At 37.0% G+C, this 14,619-nt stretch overlaps 2 protein-coding genes and 1 non-coding gene across 3 annotated transcripts; all 3 read left to right on the top strand.

The window, feature by feature from the left end:
* Window positions 1–298: 298 nt before the first annotated feature.
* Window positions 299–1,545, top strand: LOC101294873 (momilactone A synthase-like). Its single transcript, XM_004305591.1, has 3 exons — window positions 299–313; window positions 360–402; window positions 737–1,545. Exons 1-3 carry the CDS (start codon window positions 299–301, stop codon window positions 1,543–1,545), a joined length of 867 nt encoding a protein of 288 aa, XP_004305639.1.
* A 7,459-nt stretch (window positions 1,546–9,004) lies between these two features.
* TRNAL-UAG lies at window positions 9,005–9,085 on the top strand. Its single transcript has one exon. It is a non-coding gene; the product is annotated as a tRNA-Leu (tRNA).
* Window positions 9,086–9,605: 520 nt separating this feature from the next.
* Window positions 9,606–10,268, top strand: LOC101315359 (40S ribosomal protein S17-4-like). Its single transcript, XM_004303468.1, has one exon. The coding sequence runs from the start codon at window positions 9,655–9,657 to the stop codon at window positions 10,072–10,074; it is 420 nt and encodes a 139-aa protein (XP_004303516.1). The 5' UTR covers window positions 9,606–9,654; the 3' UTR covers window positions 10,075–10,268.
* The last annotated feature ends 4,351 nt before the right edge of the window (window positions 10,269–14,619 follow it).

The following is a 14,619-nucleotide window of genomic DNA, read 5'->3' as shown; positions in this document are numbered from 1 at the left end:
AAACTAAAACCGTTGAAGGTCATTAAACTAAATTAAACTTTTGAAAGCCTTAACGATCACCAAATCATATGAAATTTTATAGAGGTGATCTACTCATATAGACCTAAGATATGAACGGTGGAGATGTAAAATTATAATCGGGAAGTTGGTGTAATGCCCTATCCCTATAAATGGCTTAAAATAGGGATCCCTCATTGGAAGGGCCCTGTATATATATATATATATTTAAGATCTAGTACAAAGTTGAACGTTTCTAGTTTAGCAAGACAAACTTATATTACTCTTTCTTTTTCAGAAAATGTACTCTCCTGAAGTCAAGAAAATGGAAAGGATCAAACACTTTCAAACAAAATTGAAAGCTTCAAAAACATCAACGAGTTATTTCACATGCTCGCAAATTGGGTTACGCAAAACTTGTCGCTCTATCCAATAATTTCTTCTTTCAAACAAAGAAAAACAAAAGGAAAAACAAAGAAAAAAGAAAAAGAATCCTATATATTATATATGTATAAGTATACGAGTCATACCACAGATAAGGGTAAAGGGTCTTTCTCCATACATTTTGAATTTGGTAGTGAAATCGAGATGAGCATGAGTTCTTCCCCACCAGCTCCTCATGGTCCCAAGAGGTATAGCACTGCAGCTTAATTTTGACGTAGGAAATCCCAATTAGCCTTTCGGTTTTTTTTTCATCATTAGATAATATTATCTAAATGTTTGAAACGTTGCAGGTTAGAAGGCAAAGTAGCAATCATCACCGGGGGTGCCAGCGGAATCGGAGAGAGCACCGCAAGACTGTTTGTTTATCACGGCGCCAAAGTCATCATCGCCGATGTCCAAGACGAGCTTGCTCTATCCCTCTGCAAAGAACTCGACCCGGACCAAGAATCCATTCCGTACGTCCATTGCGATGTCACAATCGATTCCGATGTGAAAAATGTTGTAGATGTGGCAATCTCCAACTACGGAAAACTCGATATCATGTACAACAATGCTGGCATACCCGGGAACTTGGACCCGACGATTTTAGGTGCTGATCACCAGAACTTCAAGCAAGTGTTTGATGTGAATGTTTACGGGGCTTTCTTGGGCGCCAAGCATGCTGCTAGGGTTATGATCCCTGCGAAAAATGGCAGCATTCTCTTCACTTCGAGTGTGACATCGGCTAGTTGTGGTGAGTCTTCACATGCCTATACGATGTCGAAGCACGCGGTGGTGGGGCTTATGAAGAGTTTATGTGTGGAGTTGGGGCAGTATGGTATTAGAGTTAATTGCATTTCTCCATGCGCTATGGCTACTCCATTGTTAACAAATGCCATGGGTTTGGAGAAGAATGTGGTGGAGGAATTGATTTGTGCTTCGGCTGTATTGAAAGGAGTTGTGCCCAGATCAGAGGATGTAGCCGATGCTGCAGTGTTCTTGGCCAGCGAGGAGTCGAAGTTTGTCGGTGGACTAAACCTTCTTGTTGATGGGGGTTATAGCACTACCAACCAATCGTTCAGTAGGGTTCTGAGGAATGTGATGTCCTCAAACCAAGTTTTGTAAGCAGAATCTGATTCTTAATTTTTGCTAGCTTCACTAGTGAGTCTATTATATATGTGGATCTTTGTGCTTGCACTGCTAATATGCAAATCTAGTTGTTTCAATTCATCAATCGTTTAGGACTATCAGTCTCTTCGATCGGCCCAGTTTGACATTGAGTTTTGGGAATTAAAATCATTTATAATCACTATTTTGAATAGATTTTTTGTTTGGTAAAATCTTAAAACGTGTTTATACAAAACTTTTTAGTTCAAATAATCACGATTTAAGTACCAATTACAGCATGTGTGTACCCGAGAATTTGAGTACGAGTATGTAAGTTTTAGCTTGCACTACATCATCGGGATGCATGTTTGGTCCAAATCCAAGTCAAACCGATCCAATCCGATTCGAATAAGGCGGTTCAGATCGGATCCTAATTATGAAAAATGCACCTTTTGATGGTCTGATCCGTTTAACAAAGTTCCGGTTCGGATCGAATCCTGAAAAAAATAATGCAAAAATCTGAATAACCTTTAAAGTCCCAAGATAAAACACAAAACTTTGAGGCTTCGACCCCAATCTCTCACCTAGTCGTCTCTCTTAGTCTCTCGCTTCTCGACCCTTTCTTCTCTAGTTCGTTTGCAATTGCGTTCTCCAAGAGGTAAGCTTAGCAATTTTTGTCAGGACTCACCCCAAATTTCATCCTGAAATCCGAGGTAAACCCTGTGGGGTCCATCTCAAGAGAGATTTACCAAAAATTTTGGCATAACCTCCCTTGAAAATGTACAACCCTACCTGATCAAAATCAACCTGCAACACACTTCTAAAATCATACTCCAACCTTGTACTCCTAGAGCCTTCCTGCTCCCAAAGTTTATCACATCTCCCAAAATATCAAATAAACTTAGCCTGCAAACTGGGCATTTGAAACCAAAGGGCATAGGAGAAAGTAATTTAAAACGTTAGAGTGAGTGGATAAAAATAAATTAAATAATTGGACAAGAACGTAATTTAAATATTTTCTCACGTTTAAACTTTAATAACTTAGTTGCACACAACTTAATTTGATCATCCTTAAAACTTTAAATTCAGAATCACGTACGAATGGACAAACCAGCCCCGCTGGTTAATCAAATACAAAGATCTCATAAGAAGAGATAAACTAGCCCCATTGGTTAATCAAATACACAACTAAGAAAATAAAACAAGGGGAAGAGATATTACCATGTAAGAGGAGCCTCCCAGGCTCTAGTAGCGTCCCACGCTAAGAGCTCAACTCACCTATGGTGAGGACCGCTAATAAAGGCTAGCTAGTAATGAATAAGAGCGACCCTAGTATGGTGACTAAAAACATACAAAATCACTTAAATCCATAAAGCTTCCCCAAGATCATGTGAATGGTACGGTTTCCAACCGTACTTGGAAATTATCATAAGAAATTAAAATAAAACTCAATGACATGTCTCACGCGTCAAAATATTCTCAAATCCATAATTATAAGTGAGATTTAATTATCAAGTACAAATTGTAAATAATATCTCAACCCGAAATACTCGCTAAAACATTCTCAATGTCAAGATAGATAATCCACAAATAAATGAGAAAATTATAAATAGAGAACTACCGAAAATCCCATTTTCGGTAATCTTTTATAAATCCCAAAGTCAACAAATAAAAACTATAATAATTAAATCCGGAAATCATAAAGAATATCAAAACTCAAATACCAAATTAATAACCCGAGCTCAAATCCATAAATTATGATCATCACTTAATCAATGCCTCAAACTCAAAATCTCAAAACCATATTATAAACCAAAATTATAATATAAGCTCAGAAAATGGAACGATAATTTCCAAAATAAATCATGCATGAGTGTCCACTCACAAATTTAGGCATAAGCTTGACGATACCCGAATCGCCACCGAAGCGAGGTCTCCTCGTATCCTAGCACAATAACCATGCTTAGGACCAAACTTCAATTTCAGAAAAATAAATACTTCAATATAAACACCCAAAACTCTTTCGCTTAACCCACTACCCTTACTAGGGTTAAGCTTACCAGATTCACATCAAACTCCACCACAACCTTAATTCATCGATTCTAACATTCTAGAATAGATACAAAGGAAATCTAATGGTTGGATCTTCTAAAATTACATACCGATAAAACCAACTTGAAAATTCCCAAACTTCAACCAACTTCAACCCAAAATTTACAAACTTAACATCAATGGACTCCTCCCATCATACTCTACCTAATTAGCTTGAAAAACTACCTAAAAGAGGTGGCCGGCCACCCAAAATCCGACCACCTCCAATGGCTACCAACTTTTGAGACAATCTTCCTCTTAACATTCCAAACAACTTTTATAGCTAGCCTGAAGATCAATTTCAAGTCTAAACATGTCAATCGAAGCAAAAATAGAAAAACCTAATTTGAAAACCCTAGAACTTCAAACTTTGATTCTCCTTTCCGAGATTGAATTAGGTTGAATCCTTTCGAGGGTTTGCTATGCAAGGGAAGACCTTCAAGATGTGGGTAGTGGCTCCGTCTGAGGTGGCCGAAGCAAGGAGCGGCGATCGATTCACCGAAACGGGTCCGAGCGAACTGTTTTTGGCTTGCTGGGCTCACCTCGGCTCAAATCGTGCTGCAAGACCACCATAGGAAGATAGAGGAGGATGATACGAATCCAATGCCGCAGTCTCACCTCAATCGGACGTCGGACAAAGGAGATACGGCCGGAAAATTAAAAATGGGTCAGTGGGGTTTCTGCGCGGGTCGAGCGGGTGGGGAGGGAGAGAGTTTCTGAAAATAGAAGTTTCCCGAAGTGGAATCCTTCCTCTTCTATTTATAGTAGTTTCCATGGATAGTAACTTTCGTTTTTAGACCATAACTTCTTCATACGAACTCTGTTTTGAGCGTGCCACGTGTCAACAAACTCCGTTTAATGTCCTCTACGACTTTCATGAAGAAAGTTTTCCTAAATTTTAGACGAAGGAAAAAGTCAACTTTTGAAGTCTTATTGTAAACGGTTACTCAAAACGGTAAAAGGTCAAAATAACACAAAAGTAAATAACCGCAAATTAACTTAAGAACTGGGATGTGACAATTTTGTTCTTCTCATAGTTTCTGAATTTGGATATCTTCTCTTAGTGATGATGTTGCTTAATGCTAAATGTTATTTTGTTTTGGTTTGAACTTTTGAAAACTTGGAATCTTGGAAACATGTCTTTGCTTTCATGGATATGCATGTCTCAAATTCCAGGCATTATGGATCCGAAGAAAAAACCTAGATCCGAACCGGTTTTTTCAAATCCGGATCCATTCGAATTAAGTAATTTAAAATAAAAATCCGATCCGAAAAAATTAAACGGTTCTGATTACGAATCCTATTTTTAAAAAATGAACGCAGCCCTACTACATCATGTCATTATGTGCGTGGTTTCAATTAGATTAATAGATTATTGTGTTAAATTCCAAAGAAAGATGCATATAACGGAGTAGAAAGGTCCACTACTAGAAATAGCCTCACAAGAATACACATTATTTTATGTATCTTTTGCTTCATACCAACATGTCTCAAAAAGTGGCTCTCACTCTCTCTCCATCTCTATAAAACCCTAGCCTTCATGGTTTGGATGTTTATGATCTTATCAAGGGTCCAAATCACCATCACGATGTTGATCATCAACCTCTATCTCTCGCTAGCTTCTTGCGGCAATCTATCAATGGCGTCCAATGCAATCACCAAAAATATCAACCTTTGGTGTCCCTCACCTCTTTCCAGCAAGCTAGCAATAGTCGTTTGGGTTCGGCAAATTTCCAAACGAAAGGCTTCCTCCTTCTCTGGCGGGGGTATCTATGGTGTTTTCTTATTTGGGATATCTCCTAGATTTGAAACCAATGCAACATCAGGATTGGCTTAAAAAATGGTGTTATTCATTAGTGTGAAGCCACGGCTCGTGAAGGCAACACATACAATTTTGGATGGCGGCGGTGGTGCTTGTGTCAACGGCAGGTTAGGGTTTGCTCATGGGTTAGTCTTGCGCCAATTCTATTGGGGTTTCTTTTGGGCCTTAGCAGATTGGAGAGGGTTCTACTGGGCCTTTTCAATTGATGCTTAACTTTTTCTAGTTGGTCTTAGCCTAATTCTATGCATTAGATCATAGCTAATATGCTTATAGAATAAATGAGTGAATACGATTAATGGGTAGTTTATTCTATGTACTAGTGTGAGTGAATACGATTAATCAGTAGTTTATTCTATGTACTAGTGTGAGTGAATACGATTAATCGGTAGTTTATTCTATGTACTAGTGTGAGTGAATACGATTAATGAGTAGTTTATCTTAGGATTAAATTCAGTTTACCCCCTTGAGGTTTGGGGTTAACATCATTTCAGTCCCCATATTCTCAATTTTGAAAATTTACCACCTAAAGTTTCCAATTTTCATAAATCACCCCCAATTGCTGAAATTCCATTTAATTTGGACGTCAATTTTGACTTCATAAGTCATTTTAAGGGCTAAAATAGTTGTATAACAACATAAATCACTTTTTAGGACCTTTTTTTTTTAAGATTTTATTCTAGTATTTAACGTCCAAATTGGAATGAATTTAGTAATTGAGCTTGACTTATGAAAATTGCAAACTTTAGAGGATAAATTTTCAAAATTAAGAGTATGGCTGTATGGGGACTAAATGATGTTAACCCCAAACCTCAGGGGTGTAAACTGAAATTAATCATTTATCTTATGTATCAGTGTGAGTTTTGACTCACAACTCCTTGTCAATCTGTAGATGGTAGCGACATGATATGTAATGACTACTTCTGACCAAGGATTAAAATATTGGTATCGGTGTATATATCAGTCCTTTAAAAAAGGGAGATTTCGAATATATCAGGGAAATCTGGGAAAAAATATCGGTATTTTGGGAAGAATTTTTTTTTTTCTGAAATATTTAATTTATTGGATTTATATATAACTATTACAAACATCAACTTCATCTACATCCAGAATGAGAATCTAGGTTGTTGATAAGAGTCATAAAACGCACGCTGGTCCACAAAAGTACAATAATCAGACCAAGACATATGACTCATATAGTACGAATTGTAGTGTTGAATATAATAATCATATATGTCTTTAGAGCTGCCGACTGTTTCCCCTATAAGTGGATAGTAAGGATGAATCTAACTGGATGACTGATCACTGACTTCCGCGCATTGATTATAGCCATAAACATTATAGCCATATTGATTGTTGCCTTCTTGGGATTCATTTGAGGTTCCAGTCCCACTACCTAAACTGATAGAATCAAAACTTAACGCAACTGAACCAATATCTTGATCATCATTTGGACCTCTAGTCCTCCTCCCATACATAGTACTTCTATAGCCATGATCATGGGAGGCATGATCGTAATTTTTTTCATATGAAAAATTGTTCAATCCACCAACTGTAGAAGATTGTCCATAAACAAACTCGATATTTCCACCACCTTTTCCACTTCCACCATCTTCATCCTCATCTGAACTATCCGGAGTTGCTGTGCCACCCCATGCATCATCATTGTCTAAATTATCTTCTGGGTTTCCAACAACTTCTTCAGATATTACCCTTTATATGTTGATTCCATTGGCAGTTGCAGTTTCAACCACTTCAGGAGGTGGATTGCCATCATCATCATCGAGGTGTGTGGGCATAATCCAAGCTTGAAGTGGATCAATGCCATCATGAAATGGTTTACTTGCAACATGAAGTAAATCGATATAGTTGTTTACATTTATCACATTATCCTTTGCTTCTCGAGAGTCGAGACCACCACTCTTCATTGGGATACACCTCGAGAGAATTACTTCTCTTTCGGATATCATTTTAATTTTTTTACAGATATTTTTTTAATATATCGGTGATATATCGAAAATATCATAAATGTCGGAGATATTTCCTAAATATCGGTGATATTTGACGGTATCGGAGAAATATCGGGGAAATATCGTAGATACAAGAAGATAAGATATTGACCTCTATAGATATATTGGTCCTTCAAAAAAGGGAGACATCGGAGGATATATCGGATATATTGCAGAGATTTTAATCCTTACTTCTGACCTTTATTTTGTAATGACATTTGATTTAAAAAAATGATACTAGCTAATAGGGTATCTGAAACATATTAGGTACGATGAAACCACCAAAAAAAAAAAGGGTATTATCTATTGCGGTTCCCCTAGCCTACGTTTTTTTTTTTTAGATATGATTATGCTGCAGATTTTAATTTATGATTTGTTTTGCGAATTTTAGATATGTTGCTTATTTAACATACTTGAGGAGCAACCTCAACTCCCTGGAGCACACTAGCAATATTGGGTAGAAAGAGTGAATCTTCAATATTGTAATGTTAATTTATAATTTTTGGATGCGGGTAAATGTTGTAGGAAAAGAGACTTATTATAATTAATCTGGTTTCGCACCACAATAAGAGATCTGGTGTGTTTTGGGGTGAAGAGATAAGGGTCAATGTCAGCTTCTTGCTCTTTTATCTACATTAAGATTGTTTTGTTATGTCATTCCAACCCATGTTCAACTTTCTATATAATTGTTGTTTGCAGAACTATAAGAGATCTTGTGTGTTTTGGGGTTAAGTGAAAAGGGTCAATGTCAGCTTCTTGCTCTTTATCTACATTAAGATTGTTTTGTTATGTCATTCCAACCCATGTTCAACTTTGTATATAATTGTTGTTTGCAGAACTAAAACGAAATGTAGTTTTTCTTTTTGGTTTGAAAACGAAAATGAGTCTATATACTATATAACTGCTACTACACTAGCTGATACATTGGAAATCTGCTATTGCATGTACTGAAAATAGTTGCTACTACATTAACTAAGCCACTAAAAACTTGTTTCTGCACTTACTGAAGCTGCTACTACACTAATTGAACCACTAAAAACCTGCTTCTACATTTACTGGAAATAGCTGCTACTACTACACTAGCTGAGCTAGTAGCAGCAGCACTGGATGAGTACGAGTTTAGCAAGTACAGTAGCATGATTGGACAAGTGCAGAGGCAACTAAATGTCAAGCAAGTGTAGTAGCAGGATTGAAAGAGTACAGACGCAGTAGCAGAACTTGACGAGTACAAGTGCGTAGTAGCAGCTAACTTTCCACCAAGTGTAGTTGCATGATTAAATGAGAGTTTGAATTAGGAAAATTAATTAATATTTAATTCATGTGGAAGGTTAAAATTGTAATTGTCTTATTGACACATGACAACATAAAAATAGTTTGTCCTTATTTGTAAGATTGTGTCCTTATAAGTTGTAAATCAAAAGTCATGTCCTTATTATGTATGTAATCTTTTTTAAGGAGGTAGATGTAGTTTGCTAAAACAATAAACAATCAATAAGTTATGCATTTTTGATGTGAGTAATATTGATAATAGTAACTTGGGCAATTTCTATAAAATATAGTCAAGATGGCCGAGTTGGTCTAAAGCGCCAGTTTTAGGTACTGGTCTGAAAGGGCATGGGTTCGAATCCCATTCTTGATATTTTATTATTTGTCAATTATGCTACGAAATAAATTTGAGTTGACAAAACAGCAGGTAAAAGTTTACAATTTTATATCAATCATTTTAGTTTCTTCCTATATCTTACTTTTTTTTTTTTTTTGGTCAAACAAGTATCTAAAATCATGTGTTCACAAATTCTCTCATTATGGAAGTTTATATGTTATCATCACATGTAAAAATGCTAAGTTTCCTCGTAGCTTTGATATGAGTTTATACAAACTGTCGTGTTTGTGAGAAAAAATTAGAATGTAATTTTTTTTTGAAACGTCAGAATATTTCTAACTAAAGAGTTTTGATTTTGATTTTATTTTTTTATTTTCTGGATTTTGCTAGTGTTAAATCCTTTTTTGCTAGTGTTAAATCCATAACAATATAAACCAAACTAGGCCGAATAACACATAAAACCCAACAAGCCCACCAGGCCCACAAATTCATATCCCCCACTACTATAAAAACCTCAAAACCCTAGCCACACACTTCCTCAAGCCGTCTCCTCCCAAACCCCAACCCTCACACACACAGGGAGCTCCACCGCCGCCGCAGCAGCCATGGGACGCGTCCGCACCAAAACCGTGAAGAAGTCCTCCCGCCAAGTCATCGAGCGGTACTACTCCCGCATGACCCTCGACTTCCACACTAACAAGAAGGTCCTGGAAGAAGTCGCCATCATCCCATCGAAGCGCCTCCGCAACAAGATCGCCGGATTCTCGACCCATCTCATGAAGCGCATCCAGAAGGGCCCCGTCCGCGGCATCTCCCTCAAGCTTCAGGAGGAGGAGCGCGAGCGCCGCATGGACTTCGTCCCCGATGAGTCTGCCATCAAGACTGACGACATCGCCGTCGACAAGGAGACTCTTGACATGCTCACTGCTCTCGGCATGGGTGATATTCCCGGTGTCAGGGTCGAATCCACTGATCTGCAGGCTGCTCCGGTCGGGTACGGCCGCGGCGGGCCCAGGAGGTACTAGGAACTGGACCGGAGAGTTGTGTCTTTGGTTTTTTTTTTTTGATGTTATAGTACATTTGGTTTTCGGATTAGGAACTGTTGTCTAATTTGCTATGCTTTTTTGAGTTTGGATTATGAACTGGTGCTTTGTTGTTTATGCGAATTTCTGTTCTGGATTAAGATTTTGAAGCATGCGGATTTATATTTATGGTGCTGCGAATCTGTGCTAATGTTTCTTATAATTTGTTAATTTTGGTTGACAGATGCTATATGGGGTTAATTGTTGATGTTATCAGTCTATTTAGGAATCATTATATTAGGGTTTAGATTTGAGTTTCCTTGGTTCCACAAATGATATTGTGGCTTCAGTGGTGTTCACATGAAATGATGTGAACACTACTGTACTGGCTTTTAAGTTCCATGAGATGATATTGTGTCTTTAAGTTCCAGGAAATGGAGCGATCAGCAATGAAATGGGCTGTTAGTTTGTTTAGATGTTAAAGAAAAAAAAGGCTTAGATGTGCATAAATCACCAGGTTACTGATCATCATTTTTTCGATGTTTGCCTTTTCTTAATGCAAGTTCTGGAAAGAATTGTCTTGCTGAAAATTTTTCCATAATAACATTGTACATCAGGTTTGTTTAGGCTTTTGAGTTGGTTTTATGGTAGAATCATGAGTTTCATACTCACATGATGTATGTTCTCTTTGGGTATGCTGTATGTTTTTGGGTATGAATCTTGGTATTGTGTTGTTCCTTGTGAAGGAATTCTACCAGTCACCAAGCATATTGAAATTCTGATTTCTGGACTGGTAACCAATTGAGATTGTTTCATGGTGTTATTCTTCTTAAAGCTAATATTTCCATTGTTATTTACACATGAAAAAGCAATATTGCAATTTTTCTAAACAGATCATTCCTGCGAAGATGGGAGTGTATGAGTATAGATCTAGTTGTAAACTCAAGTATCTCTTGCAACATTGTTAAGCCAAACCCATGATAAATCTCGCCTTCATTTGTTGTCCGCCTTCTATCATCAATGGATGCTCGTGACTGATTTGTCAAAGCTTTATAGTCATTTTGGCTATTGTAAATATGTGAGTGGTTTTTACGAGGACTACTAAGTTGCACATTAATTGATGACTTTCTTATTAAACCGTTTATTAATAAGAATTTCAATCATATTTTTCTATTTTAACTGTTTAGTTTTTAGGTCTATATAAAGAGATCATTTTTACAAATTTTCAGCCAAATCGGTAATCGTTAAAGAATCGAAGTAAATCAAATTAATGGACAATTCAAATTTGTCAAACAGAAAGAGAAGCCGTTTAAGTTTATAATTTGTGCCGTTCAAGTTTATAATTTCTAAATTACATTTATGAATGTTTTAACGATTTTTAATTTGGATGAAAATTTATGAGAAAATTACATAATAGCATATGACCAAATTTAAAACAATGCGGCTATTGAGATCTCTAAATTTGTTCATTTGATCTCACTCTATTGTGAGTTATTGAATGACGGATAACTCCTCTTACATAATGACTATTAAAGACAATAATAATACTAAAATAAGTAACAGAATTATTCATTCTGGACTTTCCAATTCAATAATATATATTGTATTCTTTATTATTTTTCTTATATATTTTAATTTCCTAATTTTATTACATATATATTATTACCCATATTTGATAAGAGCTAAACTATGATTAATATCGATCATGTGACATAAATTTATATCATCATACATGTTGAAAAAATATACAAGGTGAAGTAATTTATATGAAAAAAAAAATCATTTTAGAAAAATCAAATAATTATTGAAATAATCTATCATGAAATACATAAAATAGAGAGAAAAAAAATAAAAGAGAACTTACATAGAGAAAAAATGGTTATCCTTGATCGTTATTTAGCAGGTAAAATAGAAAATGGATAATTTTAAGAACAATACATGACAAATGGTCTACTCTTAATTTTGGTGTTTTAAGTTTTAAAACAATCATAACGGTACATGAACTTGTAATCTCAACTGAAAATATGTACATACCGTTACATTCTCCGTTATCTAACGTGTTTTCCGTTAAACTTTGAGGGGCAAATCCGTCACTCCTTAATTTAGCAGTAATAAATTATTAAAATTAATAATTAATAAGGAGAGAGAAATAAGAAAGGAAAATGTATTGTTGTCTCTCTTTTTCGTCCCCGTTCAAACCCAGCATACATAAAAATGGTGATCGAGATAGGACTGTAGGAGGAAGTTGTAAGATGATTTGATTTGGTAAATTATGGAAGAAAGGGTTTGAATATATATCGGTAGGTAGTAAGGAAACTTAGAGTGAGAAAACTATGTCCTAAATTTACTTGGATTGAGATGAGCAACAAAGTTTTTTATTTATTTATTTATTTATTTTATGAATATGAGCCTTTCGTTAAAACCAAACTCAATAACTTACAAATACAACAAATAGTAAACAAAGAAACCAGGTAAGGGAAAAACAACATAGTCTTTGAGAATATATGGTCTGAGTTTACAAAATTAAAAAAGTATATAAATAGAAAAAAAGAAAAAAAAACATAATATAAAGAAAGAGATAATGGAGAAAACCCGAAACCACCCTTTGAAAAATAAGAAATTACATAGAGTTAACAGTGTTATTGACAGCATACGCTAAAAGTGTGCCGGCTTTTAAACGTCATGTACCATTTTAATTGTTTTGAAACTTAAAACACCAAAATTGAGAGTGGACCGTTTATTATTGTTTTTAAAATTTTCCCAATAGAAAATGAAAAGCTAATTCATGTTAGGACATTTTCTTGTTGAGTAAAAATAAGTTTTTGAAATCCAATACCTTGTATTATTTTATTTTTAAGAGATTTACGTTCTTAAATTAAAAAATGAAATTTTAGTTAAAACATTTAGAGTGAAAAGTAAATATAATGAGTAATTTTTTTATTTTAGAGATAATGAGTTTTTGATGATCGATAAAGAAAAAAAAAGAAGAATGGGAGGTCTAGTGAGTGAATAAGAGGTGTAATGAGACATATATTGAAATATATGTGAATAATATAAATAAGGTTATTTTAGAAATTTAAATGGAGGTCTAGTGAGCAAATGCTTGTATTTAAAAGTAAAATAGAGGTGCGAAGAGCATGAGAGGTATACTGAGCAAATTTGGAGGTCCCAATAGCCGCACTCAATTTAGAAACACAAAAACCTCACTTTCAATATTTTCTGTACAAATTAGGACATAAGCACAAGCCCAAACTAATGGTACTAGATCTGATATAGACTTTCATAGGCAAAATGACTAAAATACCCATTTTTAAAAATAATTTACGTAAAATGACACGGCAGTAGCACGTCTCTCGTCGACACAGCAGTAGCACGTCTGCAGTTGACACGATAGTAGCAAGTCTGCGATCAACACGGCAGTAGCACATCTCTGGTTGACACGGTAGTAGCACATCTCTCGTTGACACGGTAGTAGCACATTGTAGCACGTCTCTCGTCGACACGGTAGTAGCACATCTCTCATTGACACGGCAGTAGCACGTCTCTCGTCGACACCTGATATTTACTTTTTGCTCCGGTCTACACGGCAGTAGCACGTCTCCGGTCGACACGGTAGTAACACCTTCCTACACGACAATAGCAAGTCTTCGGTCGACAAGGCAATAGAACGTCTCTCATCGACACGACAGTAGCACGTCTCTCGTCGACACGGCAGTAGCACGTCTCATGTCGACACGGTAGTAGCACGTCTCTCGTCGACACGACAGTAACACGTCTGCGATCGACACGACAGTAGCACGTCTCATATCGACACGGCAGTAGCACGTCTCTCGTTGACACAGTAGTAACACCTTCGTACACGACAATAACACTTCTCCGGTCGACATGACAATAGCATGTCTCTCATCGACAAGACAATAACACAACTCTCGTCGACACGGCAGTAGCACGTCTGCGATCGACACGACAGTAGCACGTCTTCGGTTGACATGACAGTATCACGTCTCATGTCGACACAACAGTAACACGTCTCTAGTCGACACGACAGTAGCACGTCTCTGGTCGACACAGCAGTAGCACGTGTCATGTCGACACGGCAATAGCACGTCTCCGGTCGACACGGCAGTAGCACGTCTCCGGTCGACACGGCAGTAGCACATCTCATGTCGACACGGCAGTCAGTAGCATGTCTCATGTCGACACGGCAGTAGCACGTCTCCGGTCGACACGGCAGTAGCGCGTCTCCGGTCGACACAACAGTAGCACGTCTCATGTTGACACGACAGTAGCACGTCTCATGTCGACATGGCAGTAACACGTCTCCGGTTGACACGGTAGTAACACGTCTCTCGTTGACACGATAGTAGCACATTCCTACACGGCAGTAGCACGTCTCTCGTCGACATCCTACACGGCAATATCACGTCTCTCGTTGACACGGTAGTAGCACGTCTCCGGTCGACACAGCAGTAGCACGTCTCCGGTCGACACGACAGTCGACAGTAGCACGTTTCTCGTCGACACAGTAGCACTTTCCTGCACGGCAGT

The sequence above is a fragment of the Fragaria vesca genome, linkage group LG6, assembly GCF_000184155.1.
Source record: "Fragaria vesca subsp. vesca linkage group LG6, FraVesHawaii_1.0, whole genome shotgun sequence".
Classification (NCBI taxonomy): domain Eukaryota; kingdom Viridiplantae; phylum Streptophyta; class Magnoliopsida; order Rosales; family Rosaceae; genus Fragaria; species Fragaria vesca.
Note: the sequence above shows the minus strand (reverse complement) of the source record. Positions and strands in the feature narration are given on the sequence as shown.

What these genes read in the sequence shown, in the direction of transcription:
- LOC101294873 (XM_004305591.1), top strand. An exon ending in TTCACATGCTCGCAAATTGG is followed by an intron (nt 403 to 736) that starts GTTACGCAAAAC and finishes GTTGCAGGTTAG; the next exon opens with AAGGCAAAGTAGCAATCATC.
- LOC101315359 (XM_004303468.1), top strand. Translation starts at nt 9,655, where the DNA reads ATGGGACGCGTCCGCACCAAAACCGTGAAGAAGTCCTCCCGCCAAGTC.